Source organism: Drosophila biarmipes, chromosome X (assembly GCF_025231255.1).
Source record: "Drosophila biarmipes strain raj3 chromosome X, RU_DBia_V1.1, whole genome shotgun sequence".
In the NCBI taxonomy this organism is placed as follows: Eukaryota; Metazoa; Arthropoda; class Insecta; order Diptera; family Drosophilidae; genus Drosophila; species Drosophila biarmipes.
The window spans coordinates 22,312,244-22,337,515 of NC_066611.1; the positions used below are offsets into that span (position 1 = coordinate 22,312,244).

A 25,272-nucleotide genomic window follows, 5' to 3' on the forward strand; every position below is an offset into this window, starting at 1 on the left:
ATATACGATTTCGTGACCCAGTGTTGAGCCCCACACGAGTTATTTGTAAAATTACAAACAATTGGGGGAAAATATTAAATTTTTGCGACAGGGTTGTCGCCGTTCGCAGGGCATCGATAGCAGAGCGCCCGCAGCTGCGACGGAGGTGGCAACCCTGTGCGCACACACGCAAAACCTATCGAAAATTTTTACCCCACGGTCGATAAAACACTTTCGTTGCTTTTTTCCACAGTCGTGTACAAAAAAAAAAAAAGAAAAACAGAACAGAAGAACGAGTGGGAAAAAAGCAAATAAAACGAAATTACATAGAGCAGAGAGCACCCAGTGGAGCAGTGGAGTGTCTGGTCTTGTGTTCCGCGGAGTGTGCGATTAGTGTGCGATTGTCCAGCGGAAAGTGTGTGCCACAAATATGCCCAGTACGAAAAAGTGGCCAGCAAAAGCAATAACAAAATAGCAAAAGCAACAGCAACAACGCAGCGCGTGTGCCTGTGTGTGTGTTGTAAGCAGTCGGTACGGCAGCAAGTGCTCGCGTGTGGGTGTGTTGGTGTGCTCGGGGGGTGGTGTGCGTTTCGCCCGTCCCGTGTCCATAAATTAGAATCGAATCGCAGCGCATCGCATCGACATTGGCAATCCGCTACGCTCGGCCACCGCGATGTCCCTCGACCAGGATCAATAGCCGCCGTCATCATCGCCTTCTTCAGCAGCAGCGGACCATTAAGTTCTCCATAGCGAGAGAATCGGAATCGGAATCGGATTTGGAATCCATATATCGGAGGAATCACGCGCGCCAGCCAACCCCCAATACGGAAAACTGCTGAAAAATGTTAGCTAAATGCCAAGTTATCTACAATTATTATGGTTCGTCCCTGTGTGCGTGCCCTGTGCTCACGATGTGTGTTGTCCGATGTGTGCGTGCGATAGCACAGGCAAAATCCGCTCAAATTGCGATGCCAAATTGTCGCCCAATTAATTGATCTTTCAATTGGCAAGAGCCAGAGCCAGAGCCAGAGCTGGAGCCCCTCCCCCTATTCACATGCCCTTCTCCCATGTCGGGCACTCGATATTGTACCCGTGCCTGGAACGCAGCTCCGATTCTGCCACTGCCGCACACATATTGTATAACCCTTGTTTATCTTTGGACATTCCATTTTCCAAGTGGAGTAAGGTGTGCGCCGTGCGGTGTGCGGTGTACAGTGGAGGCTGCCCAAGGTGGACGCGCAGATAAGCCACGGGTTGTCACCTGTTAGACGGCCTTATCTCGAGAGCTTTGCGGGTCACTCCGACTGATATGTTCACATAAGAGTTAGAGCGGGGAAATCTGACAAGAAATCAGAAAACGATAAAGTTTCATTCTCAAAAGATACGATAATATTCACCTGCCAGTTCCCAGCTAAGATCCCCCAAAAAGATCATATATCCTCTTGTTGTCAACAATCTTACTAGGTGTTTACGACACAAGCAAATGTATCTGCTCTTAACAAAGAACTAACAGCTTTCCTTCCTTTTTCCCTGTAAAAATGTTTAGTAAGTAAACCTTTGTTTACAGATCACTTTACCTTTCCAAAGAATTCGCCTTTCAAAAGAATTCTTGTGTCCACAGAACTTAATTTCAGAAACAATTAGGTAATACTGAACACCCACTAGGGAGGCAGTTATTAGGTAGATCAGGCTCTGTGGACTGTGTAAAGCACCACTACCTGCTTCGAATCCCAATTAATTCAAATTAAATAATCGAAAGGCCCGAAAAACCTTGGGTGAGTCAGTGATTAGCAGCTTTCACTGTACCACACACGCACTCAAACCCGGTCCCAATCTCGAGTTCTCACGCACACAGGGCCCACCATCCACCCGGTGGACGTGAGCAAATGTTTACTTAATAACCATTCTTGCAGAACCCGCAGTAGCAGCCGAATCACCATCACCAGCGCAGCGAGCGAGGAGCAGCAGCAGGAGGAAGGCGGCGGAGGAGGAGAAGAGGCAGCAGAAGGAGGAGAAGGATCCACCGCAGAGATTGGGTAAAGTGCGCTCCACCATGGTGAGTACCAATCTGGTGGTGCCGGTGGTGCTGTGGGGACCCACGGCGCCCACGCACTGCATCTCGAGCGTGTTCCTCTCCGACGACCAGTTCACCCTGGTTACCGGCTGCTACGATGGACAGATCTGCCTGTGGCAGGTGGAGCCCACCACCCTCAAGATGTCGCCGCGCTGCCTGCTGGTTGGCCATTCGGCTCCGGTCTTGTGCTTGGTGCGTGCCTCGCTTCTGCCGGAGAACAACTTCCTGGTCAGCTCGTCCGAGAACGGCGAGATGTGCACCTGGGATCTTACGGACGGAAAGTGCATGGAGGCGGTCAAGCTGCCCCAGGTGCACACCCAAATCCAAAGCTATCACACGGCCAACAGCGAGGATGTCCGCCTGTTCTGCATAGGCTACTACGCCGAGATCATGGTCATGGATCCGTTCAGCCTGGAGGTAATCTACGTGCTCAGCTCGAAGGTCAAACCGGATTGGATCTCCGCCATTCACGTACTGCGTCCCATGCGCCGCAAGGATGACGTAGTGCTGGCCATCACCACCACGGGCACGGTAAAGGTGTGGACCCTGACGGGCAACGAGAACAAGCATGCGGAGCCCATCTACGAGAATGAGTCGAAGGAGATCCGCTGCCTGAATGCCATCACCATGAATTGCTGCGCCCAGAACCAGCGCACCGTTCTCCTCGTTTGTACCAAATACTGGCAGATCTACGATGCCGGCGATTTTACCGTGCTCTGCTCCGTGATTGCTCCGGCAAGGGAGCGCTGGCAGGGCGGGGATTTCATCACCTCAGACCGGGTTATGCTCTGGACAGATGAGGGCAAGGGCTATCTGTACAAGCTGCCCGCCAACTGCATTCCGGACAACAAGGAGTTCCACTCGAAAAGCGTGGTCAGAGACGCCCCATATCTGTACTATGTATTGCAGCATGCGGGCGACAAGGTGTTGTCCTGCCCGCCAGCCATGAAGCTGCTTCAAGGCACCGGTGGCCAGCACAACCTATTGCGCGGCGACTCCGAGGGGTACATCTCCGTGTGGAACGTGCCAGAGGTGCCGCTGGACAATATAAGCATACTGCAGGCCAAGCAGATGCCGCCGCGCGTCCTCAAGCCGCATGTATGCACTTCCCTGGTGGAGGCGTGGTCCATAATGGATCCACCGCCTGTAGGCATCCTCGATCAGCTGTCCCGCATCACGGAGTCGCCGGTGAAGCTCACCTCCAGTATCTATCTGCCGCAGCAGAGTCGCCTGGTGATCGGACGCGAGGATGGCAGCATAGTCATAGTGCCAGCCACTCAGACGGTGATGATGCAGCTGCTGGTGGGCATCAAGCAAAACTTCAGCGATTGGCCCTCGCATCAGATCCTGTACGGTCATCGTGGCAGGGTCAATTGTCTGCTCTGTCCCTCGATGATACATTCGAGGTACGAGAAATCCCACCTGCTCTCTGGCGGAATCGATTTCGCCGTGTGCCTGTGGGATCTGTACAGCGGCAGCTTGCTGCATCGGTTTTGCGTCCATGCCGGAGAGATCACACAGCTGCTGGTCCCGCCGGAGAGCTGCAGTCCACGGATCCTAAAGTGCATATGTTCGGTGGCCTCGGATCACTCGGTTACCCTTGTTTCTCTGCAGGAGCGCAAGTGTGTCACCTTGGCCAGCAGGCATCTGTTTCCCGTGGTCACCATAAAGTGGCGTCCGCTGGACGACTTCCTCATCGTGGGCTGCTCCGATGGCAGTGTGTATGTGTGGCAGATGGAAACGGGGCACCTCGATCGAGTGCTCCACGGAATGTTGGCGGAGGAAGTGCTGTCGGCTTGCGACGAGCAGGCAGAGGATGGCGGTTCAGGCGGCGGCGGTGGTGGAACCAACGGTGCGTCCGCCAGCGAGATGGGCATGGCCAATCCGGCGGTGCACTTCTTCCGAGGCTTGAAATCCCGCAACATGAACGCCATCCGTCATGCTACCCAGCGAGGTATTAATCAACTACAGCAGCTTCAGGGCCATAACCAAGGAAACTTTGACTTCCTGATGAAGCACCGCAGCAATCCGCTGGTGATTCAGGGGCTACGCACCAATCCAAAGGACGCAGAGAGCCACATCCTGTTCTTCGACATTGAGGGACTGATTTTCGAGCTGCACAGCGAAGAGTACGCACAGATGACACCTGCCACTTTGGAATCACTGGGTGTCCACCTGCAGAATCCCAAGGATGGCAAGTCCATGCATCTGGATGCCAGCAAGAAGATCGGTGACTTCTTCAGCAAGGTCAAGAACAAGGCGGTGGATGTGGAGAAGATCTTGAAGGACAAGGACAAACATGGACTGGTGCAAAAGTTCAAGGAGAAAACCGAGATTGTGGAGAAGAAGGTGCAGGCCAAGGTGGAGAGCCTTCAAAAAGCAGTGGAGCCGCACGAGGAGCAGCAGGACCTTAAGAGCAAGATCGCCTCCAAGATGGAGGTCACGCACGTGATGGAGGTGGCCCAGCTGCTGCTCTCGCTGCTCCATTCCTGGGGCCTGGATCCACATCTGGACAAGATGTGCGAGACGCGCCTGGGCCTGCTGAGACCCATTGTCCCCATCTCGTATGGTGTGCTGTCCAAGGCAGGTTACATGTCTCTGCTGCTGCCCACGTGGCAGAACAACTACGCCATACCGCCGGGCATCCAGCTTCCCTCCAGTTCCAAGAAGCGTCCACTGCCGGAGGAGCTGCAGCGGCTGGAACACCTCACCGCCATTTTTACATCACGTCTGCACTGGGAGCTGAGCACCACGCTGACCACCAATCATATTCTCGCCCTGGTTGCCATGTCCAACACGCTGCTCTCGATGAGTGCGGCCTCCTTCCTGCCGGACAGCGAAAAGCACAAGAAGCTGCAGCGCCTGGCCCAGCGCACGGACTCCACATTGAGCAACGAGGAGGAGCGCGAGGAGATAATGGCTCACCACGTCTCTCAGATCAAGCACGCCTGGAGTCTGCTGGCCACTCATCATTGTTTCCTCCTGCCGGATAAAATTGAGGCCCTGGAGCCCAAGAAATTCAAGCGTCCGCAGGTGGAGATGATGGTCAAGCGCTGGCAGCATCACTGCATCGAGATCAGGGAGGCCGCGCAGCAGATTCTTCTCGGCGAGCTAACCCGGATGGGCAAGAAGGGCCGCAAACAGCTGGTCGAAAGCTGGGCGCAGTACCTTCCACTCTATACGCACACGGAGCCCATTGTGGGTGCCCAGCAGCAGCTGGCCCTGATAAGTCAGCCCGCGGGCGTAGGAGCTGGCTCCGGATCGGGTGCCAATGGTGGAGGCGGTGTCGGAGGCTCGGGAGGCGGCGGCGCTGGAAGCGGAGGCGGAGCAGGCAACAACGTGTCGGGAGGAGATGCCCACCAAGACGAAGACTATGAAGAGGAGGAGGAGGAGATTATACGCAAACCATCCAGCTTGTCGGAGCTGAAACGCAAGCAAACCACAGCAGTTATACTTTTAGGTGTCATAGGAGCCGAGTTCGGCCAGGATATATCCCAAGAGTCGCCGAATCACCGGGGAAGTATTAGTCTGGCCACGGGGGCCAATCTTACCAGTGGCGTGGCCGGCGGAGAGCGCAGGAAGTCCAGTGTGGTGGAGGGTTTCGGCATAGCCAACAATCTAGCCCGCCTCACCTCGATGGCCTTGGCCCACCTGCTGTACGCCCCACCATCGCCCAAGCTACCGCAATACACGCCCCTGCGCCGGGCAGCCATTGACCTGTTGGGACGGGGATTCACCGTCTGGGAGCCGTACCTGGATGTGTCCAAGGTGCTGCTCGGTCTGCTGGAGATCTCGTGCGAGGGCAAGGCAGTGCCCAATCTGAACTACAAGCTCCCACTGACCCCGCAAGCGGATGCCTGCCGGACGGCCAGGCACGCCCTGCGTCTGATAGCCACTGCCCGGCCGGCGGCTTTCATCACCACGATGGCCCGCGAGGTGGCCAGGTACAATACGATGCAGCAGAATGCCCAGTCCATCAACACGCCGCTCACCCAGTCGGTGCTGCACAAGGCCAAGGGCGAGATCCTCCAGTGCGTGGAGATGCTGATCGACAAGATGCAGTCGGAGATCGCCGGCCTGCTGGTGGAGGTTATGGACATCGCCCTGCACTGCGTGGACAGCAACGAGCTGAAGAGCCGCGGCCTGGCGGAGCTGTGTCCGGCCATCTGCAAGTTTAACCAGATCTCGCACTGTGCCCAAACGCGTCGCATTGCCGTGGGCGCGAACAGCGGCAACCTGGCCATCTACGAGCTGCGCCAGAACAAGTGCCAGATGATCCCGGCCCACACGCATCCGATCACCTCGCTGGCCTTCTCGCCGGACGGCAAGTACCTGGTATCGTATTCCTGCGCGGAGAACCGCCTCTCCTTCTGGCAGACCTCCACGGGGATGTTCGGATTGGGCCAGTCGCAGACGCGCTGCACAAAGGGCTACTCCACCGCCCCCATTCCGGATGTGTCGCGCCTGAACCCCATGCGCCTGGCCAAGCTGGTGTGGATCAACAATCGCACGGTTACCCTGATGCTGGCCGACGGCTCCGAGACGCGCTTTAATGTGTAGGCTGGCCTGGAAGGAGGCGATGATAAGGAGAGTCAGTCCCACGGGATGTATAGCATGTTATTAGGCAATCAGCGCGGGCTTCAAAAGCAGCAGCGAGTTGGAGGAGGATGATGAGAGTTAGGATGATTCGGAATTGGAGCAGGAGGAGCAGAAACGACAAAACAATAATTATTCAAAAATAAAAGAAACAACAAGTAAACACAGAAACGTCTGGCGTTTCGTTAAAAATAATTAAGGCAAAGGAAACAAAGAAAAGCTAAGCAACATTAAGTCAAAACGAAAAACAAAACACAATTTAGGCGAGCGAAAGAGCTAGGCAAAATTTATGCAAACAAGAATTCACAACACATTTTGTTATTTATTTATATACTTACCCTATATATCTGTATCTGTATCTTATCTGTATCTGTATGTATTTTAATGTATTACACGATTTTAATATGCCTCTTATTCCCCCTTCTTGCTACGTCCATTTTATTTTTTAGTGCTACACTTTTACCCGTACTCTTTAAACACGTGTTTCTGTTTGTTGTTAGTTTCCAATGCGGAAAACCCGAAACAAAAACTAAATCCAAATATTAACAAAGTAAACAACAATTAACCAGATGCAAGCAAACAACCACGCGAGAAACAATAAAGGAAATGAGAAAAACGATAAAAAACAAAGAATGAAAAGCTGTTATTATTATTACACAACTATTATTATTACTATTGTATGCTACTATTATTATTATTGATATTTGTTATGCCTAATGTATTGTTATATATATATCTAAAATAAACCTAAACAAATGTATTGAGCAAAGTTACGAAACGAAAACAAATCAAACAACACATGGAGAAAAATGAACCTTAAATAACTAGAGAGAGCGAAGAGTTTTTTTTTTTAACATTAACATTATAATTATTGTAATTCGCATATATCTTCTACTTTTGATGTAATAGTTCTGCTAAAGCGTGTGTAAAAAGTCTTTGTTGTTCTGTGAAAATTGAGAATTGTATAGAAAAATCTGTTTATAAAATACAGCCCGCAATACACACAACACACACACAATTTATTTGCGGCGTTAGTGTGCATCGAGCGAATAACTACTCGGGGTACTCGGGGGCCTGAGGCGTCAACTGTCGAAACCCAGAAATGCCTACAGCTGTACGGGAAAATAACTATTTATCCTAACTATATATACTTACATATATATACCCAACTGAATTTGCAATATGTGTTCGTTTACGTATTCAATACAACACATGCAAACACACGTGTACTATGTGAGAGAGTTAATTGAATTCGCGCTTAATTTCAATTACGAATTATATATATATATTTACAAGCAAATATATGTGGAGATACATGCATACTTATATACGAGATCCTTCAATCAAAGTATTACACAAACAAAACGAAACGAAGCAACTACAACAATTATGTACGGAGTATACAACAAATAAAGTCAACCAAACATGAGCAAATCCTTGTTATTTCAATTTTCCATTGGTAGCGATTAAATGTGGCGGCAGTGTAGTGTGACCAGCACTGCGAAGGAAGCACATCTGACAGTGTGACCGCTTCATAAGCAGTTAAGTACAGTCTGCCTGGTGTAACTATTTCGTTAATTTTATTATATAATCCTCAAGCCTGCTCATCACTTTCAACTAACAAACCCTTTGCTCCTCTAATTTCAGCTTTTTGCTCGCCCAGTGAGAATGCCCGTCGCAGAAGCAGCCCACAAAGGCCGGGGCAGGAAGGCAGCAGCTTCCGCAACCGCCCCCGCAGCCCGAAGGCAATCCGCCCTCAGCGAGGAGGAGGATGAGCCCAGTAGCGTCCAGCCCATGGACCAGGACGATGAAAACAATTGCGATGATCTTGATCTGGACGAGGAGGAAGAGGAGGAGGAGCACGTGGACGAAGAGGAAGAGGACGAGGAGCCGGACAGCAACGAGACCAGCGAACCAGAGGAGCAGGTAGAACCACCGGCATTCAGTCTGGCCACGCTGGGACTCCAGCGCGTGGGCAGCGCCCCGCCTCCAAAACCCAAGGTCCAGAAAGCCCCGATTCTGACCCTCAACGCCCGCGGCATGCCCGCCCGCATACGCAAGAGGAACCGCCTCTTCTACGACGAGAACATCATCAACGATGACAAGCCGCTGCGCATGAGCCTGGCGCCCAAGAAAATGCCCGGCCGACCACCGCTCTCCGCCGGCGGAGGCTCTGCCCAGAAGACCCCGCTCACCCCATCCAAGGTGCTGAAGAAGCGCAAGGGTGTAGTCTCCCGCTACATGCGCTCCAGCGAGCAGGGATCCAGCTCCAACTCGGCAAGCAGTCAGACCCAGCAGGTGGGCAAGAACAAGAAGACGCCATCAAAGAGCCAGTCGGCGGGCAAGCAGCCTTCGGCCAGCAAGATGGGCACCACAGGATCGAAGACGGGCAGGGGTGCCCATTTGATTGGCAAGGGTGCGGCTGCAGCGGCGGCGGCAGCAGCGGCTGCCGAGGAGGAGGCCAGCCAAGCGGAGGCCACGGCACTGGCCAACAAGCGGCTGGGCCAGTCCATCGGCCTGCGGCTGCGCAATCTCCTCAAGCTGCCCAAGGCGCACAAGTGGGCCATAGCCGAGTGGTTCTACTCTTACATCGATAAGCCGCTGTTCGACTGCCGGGACGAGTTCATGAATCATGTGAACGAGCTGGCACCCAGGCTGGGCACCAGGAGCCTCAATCGGCACGAGTGGGTCAACATCAGGCGGCGGATGGGAAGACCGCGACGCTGCTCCGCAAACTTCTTCAGCGAGGAGCGCAAGGAGTTGGACAGGAAACGGCAGCTGATGCGGACCCTGCAGTCGCGCAAACCGGGCGAGTTCAAGGACTCCGTACTGCTGTCGGACATGCCCGAAAAGATACCGATGCCACTGCCGCTGGGCACCAAGGTCACCGCCCGACTGAGAACGCCTCAGGATGGCATTTTTGCCGGCACAGTGGCTGCCTACGATTCCCTGAACGCCATGTACCGGGTGACCTTCGAGCGACCCGGCCTGGGCACCCATGCCATCCCAGACTACGAGATCGTGTCGGAGAACTTCCACGAGATGCTGCCGCTGCACAGTTTCACGAAGGACTTCCGCCCGAATTTGATGAGCATCTATCAAACGAACAACCTGGGCTTCACCACCAATCTGGGCTTCACGGCCAATCTTGCCAATCACTATCTGCAGAAGAAGGACAAGGCGGCTGCGGGCGGAGTAGGAGTAGCGGGATTAAACTATTCGAAGCCCCAAAAGCATCTGGTCAGCAACAATGCGGCTGCGCGGAATGCTCTGAGCATGAAGCTGAACAAGAGCGATCCCCTGCTGGGACAGGATTCCGTGGGCGAGAGTCCCATACGACAGCAGTTGGCCCGACATCACGCCTACTCCAGCTCGCTGCTGGAGCATCTGGTGCACCTGGAGAAGCACATTGCCGTAAAGGCCGACCGCATCCAGCGGCTGAACAAAATGAACGCTACCGCCGAGCTGGCCATGGGCGAGATGATCAGCCAGGACGAGAACGGGGACCGGCATCGACGCCAGATTGCCGACAACTTTCAGCGGCAGTATGCCTTCAATATCGTGTCCATCGAGCGCATCAACGGCGACCTGATGTTCGAGCTGACCAAAGTGCAGGAGATGTCCACCAGCCTGACACGCAATCCCAATGTGCAGGCCATGATCTCTCCGACATATCTGCGCGAAGAGTGCCGCGCCAAGGCCTCGAAAACGGTGGACGACATCAACAAGGGAATGGTGAAGAATCCGCGAATGATAAGGCTGCTGAAGAACCTGACCACGCTGCTGATCGTGACCCAGAATCTCGGCGGCGACTTCGACGTGAGCGAGGTCAACAAGGTGCTGGAGGGCTGTCTCGAGGAGGTGCGCAGCAATTTATTCAGCAGCGACAACAGCGAGGTGTTCCAGAAGAGCGTCCAGGTGCGACTGGAGTACATAGCCATGGACATTAGCAGGAGCCTGGAGGAGCGCAGTCAGAGTCGCATTGTGGATGCCAACGACGATGTAAAGTGGCTAAAGTCTGAGGACAACCACGGCGAAGACGAGATGGGCAAGGATCCGGTGCAGGGCTCCAAGCAGGCGGAGGAAACCTCTACGGACCCCTCCAAGACGAAATCGAAAAGCATCCCGAAACTGGCTGATACGAAGGAGCAGAACGAAACGGACAATAAGGAGCAGGGTCAGAAGGACCAGGTTATGGACACAGAGGAGGAGGAGAAGCTGGACTCCGACGAGTCGGACAATCATCAGCAGCCGGACGAGGAGCACGACACGGAGGAGCAGCACCTGGAGCCGGGCGACCAGTCCCCCAACCCAGCCGCCACCGAGGACACGCAAATCACCATCGAGTCGATGAAGGAGTCCGACGAGGAGTTCCAATCGACCGCCGAAACGGAGGAGGAGGACGACATGGCCGGCTTGGAGCAGCTGAAAATGGAAGGAGATGGGGATGAGGAGTTCATCTACGAGAAGTAGTAGCTGCACAGGATGGACCGAGTTCCATATATTCGCTTGTCGAATACCTAACCTTTTTTATTTAGTTCCCATTTCTTTGGAGGAACCTTAACGTGGGCACCTGAACTTTAGAATAAGCGGAAAGTTACGAAGAACGCGTTGCAATATGAAGTGTAACAAAGTGGCCCACAAATCTTTGGGATCCTTTAACTTTTTTTTTTATGTATAGCACCGACTTTGTAAGAAAGTGTATTTACAAATTCAAAGCAACCTTCAATAAAATGAAGAGTAATAATAGTGGACATCTTTTATTGGAACGGACTGTTTCTGGATAAGTATCCATGGAGTTTGTGAATAAAAAATAAATAAATAAATCCAGTCAAAATATTTGGGTTCTTACTTTTGTTTAATCATTTCTTGGGTGAACCATGCCATGGTCCTAGGCTTTCAAGATTACAAGAGGAGGGGCTGAGAAAAAGGTAAATATCGGCCCAGTTTTTAATTAGTCCTCCTCGTCTTCGTCGTCGTCGTCGTCGTCCTCCTCACTGGACTGATCCAGCCAGGCCACGAGCTTCGCCAGGCTCTGCCGCAGGTGTGCGTGCTCCTCCTCGTCCAGCTGTTCGAACCAGGCTTGGATGGCATTTTCCGACACGAAGTCCTTGTCGTACAGGTAGTGCACAATCTGCGAGATCTTCTCCCGCACCAGGGGATTCTCCTCGCACACATCCTGCGGGATATTGAGAGCGTTGAAGTGGGTTTACGCTTATAAAAATAGGTACTCAACCTCCAGGGCCTTGAGACAATCCATCATGGCATCCTCGCTCTTAATGTAGTTGGACACCACAGGTCCCAGTTGCTTAAAGGCGGCATTAATGGCCACCAGTACGTTGTTGTTCGCCGGCTCCACGATGCTCTGCATTCCAAAGACAGCTTTGACCACATTGAAGTTGACCTCTTTGAGGGACATGTTGTAGGCATAGCGCGAGGAGTTGATTTCGAGGATAAGAAAGTCGGGATTGGACTTCTCCCGAAAGCCCCGCGTCAGCGAATCGATGACCTCGTCCAGGAAAACTAGAAATTACAGATTGTTAATACTGATTTGACTGGCTGCCACCGTTGACTCACTATTTGTGTCGTCGGGCAGCGGCGTCACCGCTCGCGAGGCGTCCTCGTCGTCGCTGAGGTCGCTGCAGTCGCTGATCTCGTCCAGTGGTGCCAGGAGGTCCCCCATCTTGGGAATGGTGAGCGGTTGCTGTGGCAACAAGTCCTCGCCGTCGGAGTCTTCCGGATCGCCTGTGGTCAGATCGCTGACTATGAAGGCGTGCGGACCAACGGACTCCAGTTCCACGGCAACGTCCTCCTCGGTGCGCTGTGTGCTGGGCGTGCTGGTGATGAGGGTCTTGGCCAGCGTTGTCTTGGCAGGCAGCACGCTCTTCGCCCCCAGCACACAGCCTGCGCTTACGTCGCAGTTCTCGTTGATGGTGGCGCCCGCACCCACCACGCAGTGCTCCAGCCGGCAGTTGTCCTTGACGGTGACGTCGGCCATGAGGAAAACATTGGTCAGCCGACAGTTCTTGCCAATCCGGCAGTTGGCTCCTATCACGCTGTCGCTGATCACCGACCCGCTGTCCACGTGACTGCCCGCCTGGATGACCACGTTCTGGTGCAGCGCCACCTTCGAGACCTGCGCCTCGTGGCTCTTGTAGATGTTGTCCTTGTGGAAGACATACTGCTGCTGCAGCTTGTAGACGCCCATCTCGGGAACGAGCGGGTAAGCCCACCGGTTGATGATGTCCCTGCTGACCAGTTGGTAGGCCGGCCAGCTGTTCACCTTGTGTGCATACTGGGCGGCCGGCAGCAGGGCCACGTATATCCTGCTGTCCAGCAGCTCCTCGTTGATCAACAGGCCCCGCACGAAGTCGTCCCTCGTCTGGAAGTCAAAGTTGTCGCTGAACAGGGACAGCATGGATGGCGAGCCGATGGCAATCTGGGGATCGAGCAACTTGTGATGCAGCGCCACACACGAGTTGCCCAGGATGACGTCCAGGGGTATTTGGTAGCGCGACTCTTTCTGGTACGTTCGCAGTCGCTGGTGGTAGTGCAGCCGGTCGTTGCGCCGGTCCACGGCTATCAGGAGCTCGTTGCCGAGGCGCACATTGTTAGAGCACTCCTTGAACACCAGCGTGGCGGCGGTGCCCTTGTCGAACTTGGCCTGTCGCTTGTGCTGCTCCAGCACCGGGCGCAGATCGGCATTCGTCACCGTGTCGGCGCCCAGAAGAATGAAGTTGCCTCGAATCAGCGCCTTGGCGTCCAGATCCCGCATGGCGTCGCCGAAGCAGCGGCAGCCCTCGCCGCCGATCACATGGACGGTCATCTTGAAGGACCAGGAGGCGTACGTGGCAATGCCGGCCCTGCAAGCAACGAAAATCGAGAGTGAGCTCGGCAATTGCATCATCCTGGCAGACTCACTTGATGTGGTCCCGGATGTCCTGTAGGTAGAGGCTGGCGTAGACGAACACCTCCTCCACGCCGCTGCGGTTGAGGGCGATGAGTGCGTAGTCCAGCAACTTCACGTTGACCAGCGGCAGCAGAGCCTGCAAAGAAACAGATGATCGGGTGGCAATTCAATGGGCAGATCTACAGATTCCTGAGGGGACACCCACCGTGGAGCCCTCGTCGGAGAGGGGCTTAAAGTTCCACACATTGTTGTCGGCTATCAGCACCGCCTGCACGATCTCCTTCTCGAATTGTGCCATTTCCTTGGTTGCCTCTGGGTTTTTGGGGAGCAGTTTCCCCACGCGATTGCGATAACTTAAGTCGATCACAAAAACAAAACTGTTATCGATTTCTGCGTCAATCGAAGGGCGTATCGGCCAAGTCACAAACCATTTCTGATTGGAGGCCTTGGCTAGCCAATTTCACAACCCAGGGTATTTTCAGCATTGACACGCTGGCCACACCCAATTAGCGTAGACATCAACCAAAATACCAAAACCTGGTATTTCTGAGCATTTGCAACCTGGTCTCCGAGCAAATCGCCCGGAAAATAAATCGAAACAAATAAGAGAAAATAGTAAAATAATAAGGCTAATAGGCACGCGCGCCCCCATCTGTGTGCTCCCGCGTTGTGTTCCCCCGCCCCGCCACCTCTCCAGACCAGCCGGTGGAAGTTCGCCAGTAGGATTGGGTCATTGTTGCCATCGCACTGCTGATGAATAAGTGATGTGTGCTGGTGTGCGATACACCCACCTTGAGGGAGCACAACAACAACGAAGACAACAATAAATCAAGCAAGAAAACAAACACGGGGCTGCCGTCGCATTCCGGGGACACGGTTACGCAGCCCAAGAGCAGGGTCACCACTCCAGTGGCTCGCCCTTGCCATAGGAAACCCAAGAGCCACAGCCAGCAGAGAACCCGCAAGAAACACCCATCACACACCATACGAACACCACTTTGCTGGCCGTTCGCGCCAACTATAAATAGAAAAGGCAACAGCGCAGCAGGGCACGGCAAACAACTGTCCATATCCATATCTACATATAGTTATCGGCTCGACGCAGAAGAAGAAACCCTCGAGTACTACACTCTTCGTGCCGAGATTGCGGAAGCAACTAGGAGTGGAGGCGGAGGAGGAGAAGGCGGACTTAAGACCATATCAGTAGGCCAACCCCCGGAAAATGGCCACGGTGGGCTCGGGGGACAATGTGCCCAATGGAGAGGCCCCTGCGGCTACCAGGACACTAAAGGACATCGTTAAGGAACGGTTCAAGGAGGACGAAACCATAGAATTTGTAAGCAACCACCAATTAAACTGCAGTGGATCATATCCATAGCGACTTGTCAACTCCATCAAAGGACTCTTAAAATGGACTGTGAAAAGCCACGCTGTTTGTGTGTATAAAATGACTAATTTTATTAGGAAAAATAAGCACAACTTAAAATATGATTAATTTCGTTACTGGATGTTTCGATCGCTATGAATTAAGTTGTGCAAGGAGTACGACGTCATATTTTTCTTTGATTTGAATTCAATGGATGCAAACACGCCACGCTGATCCCCAGATTGTACTTTTAATTGTCCATATCAGCTTGGTTTTTCGAATTGATCAAGCCTGGATATGTTCCAGGTCGTGACATCATAGTTAATGGCTTGCAAACCCTATAATTTCAGTGGGAAAGTAAATTCATTTGTATGCGGATATGGATATCCACACGTTCATGTTCTATACGTGTACCGATTTGTTTGCTGGATTTCCCACGTTCCTACAGCATTTGGACTATGACTAACTCTTTAACCTTAATGGCAAATCATTTTTTGTACCCTTTGATAACAGGCCAAGAATAATGTTCTTTAATTTATCCAATGGAACACACCTTATTATTAATCACCATTAATCATACTCTTCTCCTTTTGTAGATATTCGAAGCTTATCAGATCAAGGGTCCGGAGTATACCAACCGCCTGTTGGCGCTGGTTTCCTCCCAATCGGGCGGCACCTTCGCCATCATCGCCTTTTCCTACCTGCGCACTCCACTGACCTCCGTCAACGAGCTGATCATCAACAAGGTGTTCGCCATAGACCACAATTTCCAGTTGCGACAAGGTGAGAAGCTGTCGCCGATGAAGGGGATACAAAGAAGATTCCAAAACCAATTTCAATATTCACTGATTACTCTGTTGGCTAAGCAAATTTAATGTAAAGCTTATTGTGTATTTGATCTTTACGTTTAAACGCCTGTTGCTTGCCATTTCAAACTGCTGACAAATATTTAACTCACAGAATAGGCACTGCACAGCAGCTATTTGCAAAGTAGACACCTAATTAACAATTGTGTCTGTTCCTAATTGTGGGTAAATAACAGAATAGATGTGCACTGCCTAGGGAAAATATCAGTGGAACGTTAGCAACTGAAATGTAAAAGTTAGAATTACAAAGAAGCTACCATGCTTACACGTGCCATTCCATTGCAGATAGCAAGACCTCGATCACCACACAGCAGTTTGACCTGTCCACAACCGAAGATGGTCCCATCAAGTACTACTACTACGCGACGGAGGGCGAGCACTACGAGGAGTTCGTGGCCAAGGTTATCTCCTGCAAGAGCACCATGGCCCAGCACGACCCCGAGACGGTGCTCAACTTCAAGTGGCTAAACGACTACCGGCAAATCGGGGAGGTGAAGCACGAGCTAAAGAAGCGGGAGAGCGAGTACATTGTCTACAAGGACATCATGTGAGTGGGAACCCCGGCTCCCTTGTCAAGCGGTAATCCTCATTCGATTCCCTGCAGCATCTACTGCGCCACTTGGAACGTGAACAACAAGACCTGCAGCGACAGCGGCAATCCACTACGACCCTGGCTGGCCTGCAGTGACCGGCCGCCCGATATCTATGCCATTGGACTGCAGGAGCTGGACACTCCCACAAAGGCCATGCTCAACTCCACCCAGGTGCAGGCCCTCGAGAAGCACTGGATGTGAGTGTTGCCCATAGGCGTATGTAATGACAACTGACTGAATTGTGTTTGCCTTGGCAGCGACAAGATGATGGACAGCGTCCACCCGGACGTGGAGTACGAGATACTGATGTCGCACCGCCTGGTGGCCACCATGCTGACAGTCATCGTCCGCAAGCAGCTGCGTCAGCACATCATCCGCTGCCGGCCCAAGTCCGTGGCTCGGGGCATCTTTAACACGCTGGGCAACAAGGGCGGCGTGGCCATCAGCCTGCAGCTCAACGAGGGGAATATCTGCTTCGTCAACTCCCACCTGGCCGCCCACATGGGCTACGTGGAGGAGCGGAATCAGGACTACAACGCCATCGTGGACGGCATACGCTTTGAAGACGGGCGTACGATAAACGATCACGAGTGAGTTGGCGGACATTATAATTCTGAAATCGGTAACAATAGTGGCTTGGTCAATTCTAAAGCAACCAAGAAATGAAGTAGCGTATAGCTCTAACCCTCCCTTTATACATTCATTTAACACGGCTCTGCTAATTATTCAAATCAAAGGGTTAGAGTACTTTGCTTGGACGCCAGAAGAACTTTCAGATTAGCATAAGAATATAGATTTTCTGCATAGCCAGCCAAAACATTGGTATTTTAGGCCAGAAATGGGATCCTGATTTTAATCAAAAATACGATTTCTTCATGGTGTTCGGGCAAATCAAGGCGTACAGCTAAAAGATCGACTGTATTAAGCAGTTTGCTTGCTCTGCTATCGATTGCCATTTCTTTTCGAGTAGTTCATTCATGACTCGCCATCTCTTTCTCTTTGCAGTCACATCTTCTGGCTGGGCGACCTGAACTACCGCATCCAGGAGCCGCCCGGCCAGCAGCGACCAGGACCGCTGAGCGACGCCCAGACCTACGAGCTGCTCCTGCAGTACGACCAGCTGCGCCAGGAGATGAGGCGCGGCAAGTGCTTCGAGGGCTACACCGAGGGCGAGATCAAGTTCCGGCCGACGTACAAGTACGATCCGGGCACGGACAACTACGACAGCAGCGAGAAGCAGCGGGCGCCGGCCTACTGCGACCGGGTGCTCTGGAAGGGGAAGCGCATCGAGCAGCTGGCCTACAACAGCATCATGGCGATACGCCAGAGCGACCACAAGCCGGTCTACGCGGTGTTTCGCGTGAAGATCAAGACGCGCGACGAGGTCAAGTACAAGCGGGTGCAGGAGGAGGTGCTGAAGGCGGTAGACAAGCGGGAGAACGACAATCAGCCGCAGATCAATGTAGAGAAGACTGTGATCGATTTCGGAACCGTGCGCTTCAACGAGCCGACCACGCGGGACTTCAACGTCTACAACAACTGCCCGCTGCCCGTTGACTTCAGTTTCAAGGAGAAGGATATCAACGCCATCTGCGAGCCCTGGCTGCATGTCGATCCGCGCCAGGACTCGCTGCTGATCGACTCCGCCCGCAGCATCCGGTTGAAGATGCACGCCAGTGTGCGCACCATTGCCGGCCTGCTGCGCAAGATCCGCGCCAGCGACAATTTCGATATACTCATCCTGCATGTGGAAAACGGAAGGGACATCTTCATCACGGTGACCGGCGACTATCAGCCCAGCTGCTTTGGCCTCTCCATGGAGACGATGTGCCGGACCGATCGGCCCCTGAGCGATTACTCCCAGGATCAGATCAAGCAGCTGGTGAGCGTATAAATATTATTGAGCGGTCAAGGGATACATTTAGGTATTATGATCACTGCAATAAGTACAAATTTAGCTTGGGCATCCGCATGTTTTATAGAATTTTCTCTTACTTTGATGTGCAAATATAAATACCGACCCTCTGTGACTTGCAGATGAATGACGAATCGCCGGAGTACCGCGTGACCATGCCGCGGGAATTCTTCCTGCTGATCGACTACCTGTACAGGCAGGGCGACAAGCAGGTGGGCGCCTTCCCGTCCTACGACTCGCGCCAGTCTCTCGGCGCCCAGTTCAACGCGGTGCGCGACTGGCTGGACACCTGGTCGAATGAGCCGTTCCGTAAGTGGCCACTGTGAAACGTACAATCAAACTTTAATTACTCCCGTACGATTTGTAGCTGGCAGTGCCGAGACTGCTGCGCAGGCGCTGTTGCTTCTGCTGGATCTTCCGGAGCAGGCCCTCCTGGAGCCGGTTGTGGAGAACCTGCTGGAGTGCACCACCAAGTCGCAGGCCATGGACTACATCTCGCTGCTGAGTCCCCCGAAACGGAATGTCTTCATGCACCTGTGCATGTTCCTGCGCGCGGGCATCGAGAGTCAGCACTACGAGCTGCAGCATGTCGGTGGGTAGAGATGATAGAGATACCCGGGGATGTGTATCAGCCATGTAACGTTCTTCCTTCCGGACAGCCTCCACCTTTGGCCGCATCCTGCTGCGCAGAACCGAGCGCTCCGCCTGGATGGACTACCACAGTCGCTGCATTCATTTCATGCAACTCTTCATCGACGCGGACGATGAGACCAGAGACAACGGCAACGAGGACTCCGGCACAAGAACAGGATCCGGATCGGGGGCCAGGGCCGGACTGCAGGCATAGTCGTCGACGTCCGAGCGATAGATGTAATCTGTTGATAGTTAACTACCGTACGCATAGTGTTATGGCTATTTATTTTACTTGTTGGTACTTTGTTGGCACTTAGCATTTATATTTCCCTGTTTTATCTGTTAATTTTTTGTGCCCACCTTCCGTTCATTCCAACTCAATTGCCCCCGCCTCACATGCCGGGATCCCTGGTCCGGGTTCAACTGCTTACAACGCATCATACATCACACAAGCAGAATGATACAACTGACGACTTATGCTGATATCTCTTGAGATCCGCATACGGACGATTGTGCAGAGGCTCGTGGAGCAGGAGGCCAACGTAAAAAAATCCATTGTGTAAATAAGTTAAACGAAATGTGCTGCACACCCGTTAAATCAATGTTTAGTTGAGCACGATTGCTTGTTAGTTTAGGTTAATGTGAAATTCCTCTGGGAATCTCGTGACCCCGTATATGCCGGTTTCAGTTGCAACTGAAAATAAACAACTCCGTTACATACAGTATCATTTATTTATGTATTTCTTATTAGCGGTACTAGAAATATGTTTTAACTTACGTTAAATTGGCCAGCTTTAAAAAATACTCTTCGACAACGGTCGATAGCACCGATCAGACTTCAGGGCTGCAACGATAGCAGCGAACAGCACAGCTGAATGAAGCGCCTACCGAATTCCGGCTAGTATTTTTATACCGAGTTAACAGTGCAAACTAAAAATACTGTAATGATAACATTCCTCTAAAAGCTCTCAGAATTCCTTTCACAACACTGGCTAGGTGGACCAGTGGGGCGCAGCAAAATCGAGCCGGACAAAGTAAATAGCCCACTAGCGGCATACATATGGACTGTATTCCACTCCGAATCGGTGAACTATCCGTGTTTTCAGCTTTAGTTTCTCCACCTCTCAGGAGCAGGCGGATAAAGTGAAAGAACGCAGAGTTTATATACGCAATGCGCCACTAACGCACTCAAAAGCAAGCCAATGGACTGCGCCGCCTTCCCCATGCACCCCAAAATGGACGAGCAGCTGGCCCGCACGTTTGCCGCCAACGAGGAGGAGGAGGAGCGCCACATTCAGAAGGTGCAGAACGCCTTCCTCTACTACGGGTGAGTGTTGTTGGGGTTGTCGCGTCACATGTTGACTGACCGCCTACCGGCTAACGGTGAATGGGGGCGGTGGGGGTGGCGCACCGCGAGCGGGAGAGGCGACATGTGCAGACAAGCTGCCGACAAACTCCCGTTTCATTCGCTGCCTGTGCGCGCATGTAAGTGCTGAGGGTGCTGAAGTGTGCCCGCCAAATTTGGCTAGCTTTTGCAGGCTAATATTTCAAATTTGCGCGGTTCTGGCTTATATCTTATTTATTTTTTACATTCTTAGTAGGAGGTCCATACCTAGAACACATGAATAGATCTCATCTTTGACGAGAAGGCTTTTGTTTTATCGATTTTTTTGTTTTGGCTAGGTTTTCAACCATAATTAAGCCAACAATATTTTCTAGTGGGAAACCCCGTCATCTCTGGTGATAAGCGCGCTTGTAGGCCTTAAGTGCCATTGGCTGATAATGGAAATTAATTAATTTCTCCCATGCAGGCCATATGCGTGTCAGCGGCTAAAGCGCTCCGTGGATTACCTGAACAGCCTGTCTGCGGAGGATCAAATAATGCTGGCCAAGTACCGGGGGCACTTGGAGTGTGTCCGCACGTGCATCGATCGCAATCAGGCGGTTATCCGGGAGATACTGAGGGAGCGGGTTCTCTATCCGCCGGAGGAAGCGGACGAAAAGCCCTCGGCGGACCGCTGGGAGTTCGACGAGCCGCCGCCACATGTGAGGCACGGTGATATGGACCAGGTAAACGACCTCAGCCAAGGAGCATTCTCTTTATCCTCATCCAAAGACCCATCCACCCTCACTTAATGATGAATAAGCTCTACCTAAAAGTACCTTTCTATTATTCTTATTTTTCTGTAACTCACTTAGTTTTTCAATTTCACAATTATTCGTAATTTTTCAGTGAACATTTTTAATTGCCAACTTATGTTCAATATGTTATAGTAAAACACTTGATATTGAGAAAATTAGTTTTGTAGGTTTTTTAAAAACAATTTTACCTACAAATTTTAAACTTAATTTAAAACGTAACTTCATTAAAAACTACCTATTCGTAGAGGCTTGTTCACCCTTCATTATATTCGCAAACCAAAATTCTTTCGTTCCTCCCTTTTATCTATTGGCCATAAAATTTCTTTCTTTACGTTTCTCTTCCATATCCGCACCTCGTATCTCGCACCCGCTCTAATCCAACTCGCAGAATGATATTCCATTCGATGAAGCTGACGTTGAACCTCTAAAAATTTTAAAGGCCCAGTCGACGTTGAAGCTGATCGCGCGCGACTGGAGCACCGATGGCGCCCTGGAACGGGAGCAATCCTACAAGCCGATCATCGACAGCATCGTGGAGTACTTCAAGCCCGGCGACTAGTAAGTGATTCCTCCGTTCGGTCCAGTTGATATACTGCTAAACACTCGCCACTCTAACTCATATTCGAACAGCGAGCTGAAAGAGATTAAGATCCTGGTGCCCGGAGCGGGACTGGGGCGACTCACCTACGAGCTGGCTTGCTTGGGATACTCTTGTGAGGGCAACGAGTTCTCCTACTTCATGCTGATCGCCTCCAACTTTGTCCTCAACCTGTGAGTCGCGTTCAGTGTTGGTACTGGATTCAGATATCTCCCCAAGGCTGGTTTGTTAATGTGTTTTGGTGTTTCTTTCGGCAGGTGCGACTATGAGAACAAGTATGTGCTGTATCCGTGGGTGCACCAGTATGTTAACAACCTGAGGCGCGAGGACCAGGTGACCGCCGTGCGCTTTCCCGACGTCTGTCCGCTGAAGAATCCGCCTAAGGGCCACTTTGAGATAGCGGCAGGAGATTTTCTGGAGGTCTATAAGATGCCAAACGCCTACAACTGCGTGGCCACGTGCTTCTTCATAGATTGTGCCAATAACGTAATTGACTTTATACGCACCATTTACAAGTGAGCTGGACAAAATCCACATATTTCAGCGGTGCTCACTTAATACTTCCCTTGCAGAATTCTTGTGCCCGGCGGCATTTGGGTGAATCTCGGCCCGCTGCTGTATCACTACAGCGATGTTAGCGGACAGAACAGCATCGAGCCGACGTTCGAGGACCTGTGCATCATCATGGAGAGCGTGGGCTTCATAATCGAGAAGTCGCGCACGGGTATCCGCACCAAGTATGCTCAGAACCCATCGTCGATGAAACAGAGCGAGTACCAGAGCCTCTTCTGGGTCTGCCGCAAGCCGGATCCATTTGAGGAGCAGCGGGGCAAGCGTAAGGCCTCGCGGGAGCCACATGATCTCATTGTGCGCGAGGACAGCGAGGAGGAGGCGGAGCAGCACCAGGAGCGGGCAGGGGAGCAGACAGAACAGCTGAAGCAGCCAGCCACGTCCAACGATGAGACTGAGATGGAAGCCCAGCCAACGTGATAGCCATGGAGTCCAAAACCCAGCCACCCAACCGAACTCAAATCCCAATCCAAACCAAACCCACCTACAAATGCCATCACCACCATTACCTTAATCACCGCGTCATAGGCAAGACGGGAAACTCGAATCGCCACCACAATTCGATGATGATTCGACGTTGTTGATTAACTGCTTTACCTCTCTTCTATTATACACCATTAGAGTTGCTAGATTTTAAAGTTGTTCAAATCTACAAGTGTTAGAAAACTCCTTGCTCGACTAACGTGCAAAGTCAACAGCGAGTGTTTCGAAATATAGGCCAACCAAATATACCAAAATGAATTTTAGAGAATTTCTTGCTCCAAACAAAATCTGTCATGCAAATTCAAAGTGAGTTTCGAAATAGGCCAAGCAAATATACCAAAACAAAACGTTAAGTATAAATAAATAATTTTTATTTGTTTACCTAGTGGCTTTGATTTACTAACTCGATTTGATAGAAAACACCAATGTTCTATTCTAAACGCTGAATTTAAACTGAAAATGTAAATTCTTTTTCTGCGAATGTTAAATATTTCACCTCGGGAAGTCTTTTATTTAATGATGGATATGTCTACAAAACAACATGTATATCAGTCACGCTCTCAATTTCTGATCCATATGTTAACTTTAAACAACCCTCCCTGGACAATGGACTGGAGGTCAGAATTCGACTGACCGTTCGATCCTAACGCTGTACAAAGGTTTAGTAAAAAGAGGGGCAGCGTTGATATTGGAACTTTAATCACTAGCATGGTCCCAGCCATCAATCCTCCCCGTGCGAGTCCTGGCGCTCCGAATCGCCCCACCCAATAACATAGTTCTATTCCAACTGCGCAGCCGCAATCCTTGGATCAGCTCTCTGTGCTAGCCGAAAAGGTGCGCCAATTGTCCGACCGCCACTGGCAGCGTGTGTCCAGGTGGCGCAGTTTGATCTCTGCATAGATCTTCTCGAAGTGGGGGCCATTCCGGCGAGCACTCTCCGCCAGGATCTCGAACCAGATGGCCTCGCTGAGTTCGGTGCTGGTGTGGCACATGGAGATGCGTGTAGAGCCGAGCACCCGTTCGCGGAACTGACGCACCAGTTCGCCAAGGCTCGCATGGAAAGCGGTTGCTCCATTGCCGCTCACCTCGGGCAGCAGAAAGGTGTTCAGGCATCGCGCCTCACCCCTGCCCCTGTAGATGGGCAGTCCGGTGGGCCCGTAGAGGTACGCCAGCTTCTTGTCCAGTCGCTCACGCTGCTGCGGTTCGAAATCCAGCCGCTGGGCTCGTGAGCGCACGAACAGCACCTGCGGCAGATGATCGCGCACGTAGCCTTTGCAGGGAAACGTCGGTCTCAGGCGAAGGGCAGCGTTTATCAGACGCAGCTGCTCCACGGCCAATCCGTCAATAACCAAAATGAGCACATGACACACGCTCAGCAGTTGCGCCATGGCCGACAGGGAGTGCAGGTCCTGGTGGTCTGGCTCCTTGCCCACTGGCAGTAGCGGCGGCGTGTCCAGCAGAATGTGACGCTCCCGCGTGATGAAGAACTGCAGGTTCTCGGTGCGAGGGCGCAAAATGCTCTTTTGGCCGTTGTTTGGCTTGTTCTTGTGCCGAGTGGCAAAGGTGCACTCGTCCGCCTCTGGAGAGAACAAGTGTTGGTAGTAGTCGTAGTCCAGCGACCGCTCGGCGGCCAGGAGATTGAGCAACGTGCTCTTCCCGGAACACTGGCCACCCAGGACACCGATTACGGTGAAATCCGTGTTGGTTTTATGGAAGAGTTTGCGGGCATTGGCATTGAAAACGCCGTTGGCCACGATGAGGGGTGTGGGTCGGTTCATCCGCGGCGGTTGCAGCTCCTGAAGGGCACTTGGTGCTCCGGCAGCTGCGCCAGTGGTTCCGGGGCCACCACCGCAGTTCCCCTTCTCACGGCCATTTGGTGCCGAGCTAACCAGTGCAGCACAAACGGAGGAGGATGGTACGCTGGACATGTGGCTGCCCTGCCCAGGAGCTCCATCTCCCAATCCTCCGCCTCCGACCATGCTCATAGTGCATCTGTCCGCCGGCCGCATGTCACTTGTGCGATTGATGATGATCGTCTTGATGGCCGCCGGTGCATCGGGATAACAGCTCCCGCCACTGGGTGACGCATCCACCTCCTTGTCCCTCTCTAGGTCCCGATCCCTGTCCCACTCTTTGTCCCGGTCACGATCCTTCTTCAGCAGAATCTTTGGCTGCACCATGCGGGCGTCCTCTCGCCGCGCTATGGTCACGGGGGCCAGGAGGCCGGAGGAGACGTCATCCCGCTTCTTGTTGCGAAAACGGCGACGGGGCTCGGCCATTCGGAAGCCGGTTAATTGGGGTTTAACTAAATAAACCCCCTTTAGGTGAACACGTTTGTGGGGTTCTCAGGTGTAGCGCGTTTTGCAGCACTGGTCGACACATAAACAGCTGTGCTGTTGCCATGGAAATATTAGCGGTAAAAAGCTAAAAGCTGAATAGCTAAATAATTGTAAACAAAATACCCATATATATCCATACCCATATCATATCACTTTTTCACAATAATCAATAATTATTAATTAATCATAAATCTGCGCTGCTATTTAT

At 52.1% G+C, this 25,272-nt stretch overlaps 6 protein-coding genes across 8 annotated transcripts; 4 read left to right on the forward strand and 2 right to left on the reverse strand.

Moving 5' to 3' along the window:
- The first annotated feature begins 160 nt into the window (after positions 1-160).
- LOC108023341 (WD repeat-containing protein 7) lies at positions 161-8,083 on the forward strand. Its single transcript, XM_017092682.3, has 2 exons — positions 161-823; positions 1,893-8,083. The coding sequence occupies exon 2, from the start codon at positions 2,033-2,035 to the stop codon at positions 6,611-6,613; it is 4,581 nt and encodes a 1,526-aa protein (XP_016948171.1). The 5' UTR covers positions 161-823; positions 1,893-2,032; the 3' UTR covers positions 6,614-8,083.
- Positions 7,862-11,398, forward strand: LOC108023186 (uncharacterized). The gene is made up of 2 exons (XM_017092428.3): positions 7,862-7,882; positions 8,297-11,398. The coding sequence occupies exons 1-2, from the start codon at positions 7,862-7,864 to the stop codon at positions 11,120-11,122; spliced, it is 2,847 nt and encodes a 948-aa protein (XP_016947917.1). The 3' UTR covers positions 11,123-11,398.
- A 90-nt stretch (positions 11,399-11,488) lies between these two features.
- LOC108023343 (translation initiation factor eIF-2B subunit epsilon) lies at positions 11,489-13,923 on the reverse strand. Its single transcript, XM_017092684.3, has 5 exons — positions 13,765-13,923; positions 13,571-13,695; positions 12,227-13,512; positions 11,886-12,172; positions 11,489-11,828 (listed from the first exon to the last, which is right to left on the reverse strand). The coding sequence occupies exons 1-5, from the start codon at positions 13,855-13,857 to the stop codon at positions 11,604-11,606; spliced, it is 2,016 nt and encodes a 671-aa protein (XP_016948173.1). The 5' UTR covers positions 13,858-13,923; the 3' UTR covers positions 11,489-11,603.
- Positions 13,924-14,108: 185 nt separating this feature from the next.
- On the forward strand, positions 14,109-19,657 carry LOC108023607 (type II inositol 1,4,5-trisphosphate 5-phosphatase). Its single transcript, XM_017093214.3, has 9 exons — positions 14,109-14,895; positions 15,522-15,708; positions 16,077-16,338; positions 16,396-16,581; positions 16,642-16,974; positions 17,390-18,266; positions 18,422-18,608; positions 18,667-18,891; positions 18,959-19,657. The coding sequence occupies exons 1-9, from the start codon at positions 14,782-14,784 to the stop codon at positions 19,144-19,146; spliced, it is 2,559 nt and encodes an 852-aa protein (XP_016948703.1). The 5' UTR covers positions 14,109-14,781; the 3' UTR covers positions 19,147-19,657.
- A 261-nt stretch (positions 19,658-19,918) lies between these two features.
- On the forward strand, positions 19,919-23,106 carry LOC108023628 (carnosine N-methyltransferase). 3 transcript variants are annotated; one of them, XM_017093240.3, is made up of 7 exons: positions 19,926-19,966; positions 20,039-20,259; positions 20,744-21,002; positions 21,463-21,632; positions 21,705-21,845; positions 21,930-22,187; positions 22,245-23,106. In XM_017093240.3, the coding sequence occupies exons 2-7, from the start codon at positions 20,135-20,137 to the stop codon at positions 22,660-22,662; spliced, it is 1,371 nt and encodes a 456-aa protein (XP_016948729.1). In that variant the 5' UTR covers positions 19,926-19,966; positions 20,039-20,134; the 3' UTR covers positions 22,663-23,106. The 3 variants fall into 3 exon arrangements, with proteins under 3 accessions (XP_016948731.1, XP_016948728.1, XP_016948729.1); XM_017093242.3 differs by having other exon boundaries at positions 19,919-20,259; positions 21,514-21,632; XM_017093239.3 differs by having other exon boundaries at positions 19,920-20,259.
- A 301-nt stretch (positions 23,107-23,407) lies between these two features.
- Positions 23,408-25,081, reverse strand: LOC108023627 (protein SMG9). The gene has a single exon (XM_017093238.3). The coding sequence runs from the start codon at positions 25,002-25,004 to the stop codon at positions 23,535-23,537; it is 1,470 nt and encodes a 489-aa protein (XP_016948727.1). The 5' UTR covers positions 25,005-25,081; the 3' UTR covers positions 23,408-23,534.
- Positions 25,082-25,272: the final 191 nt, after the last annotated feature.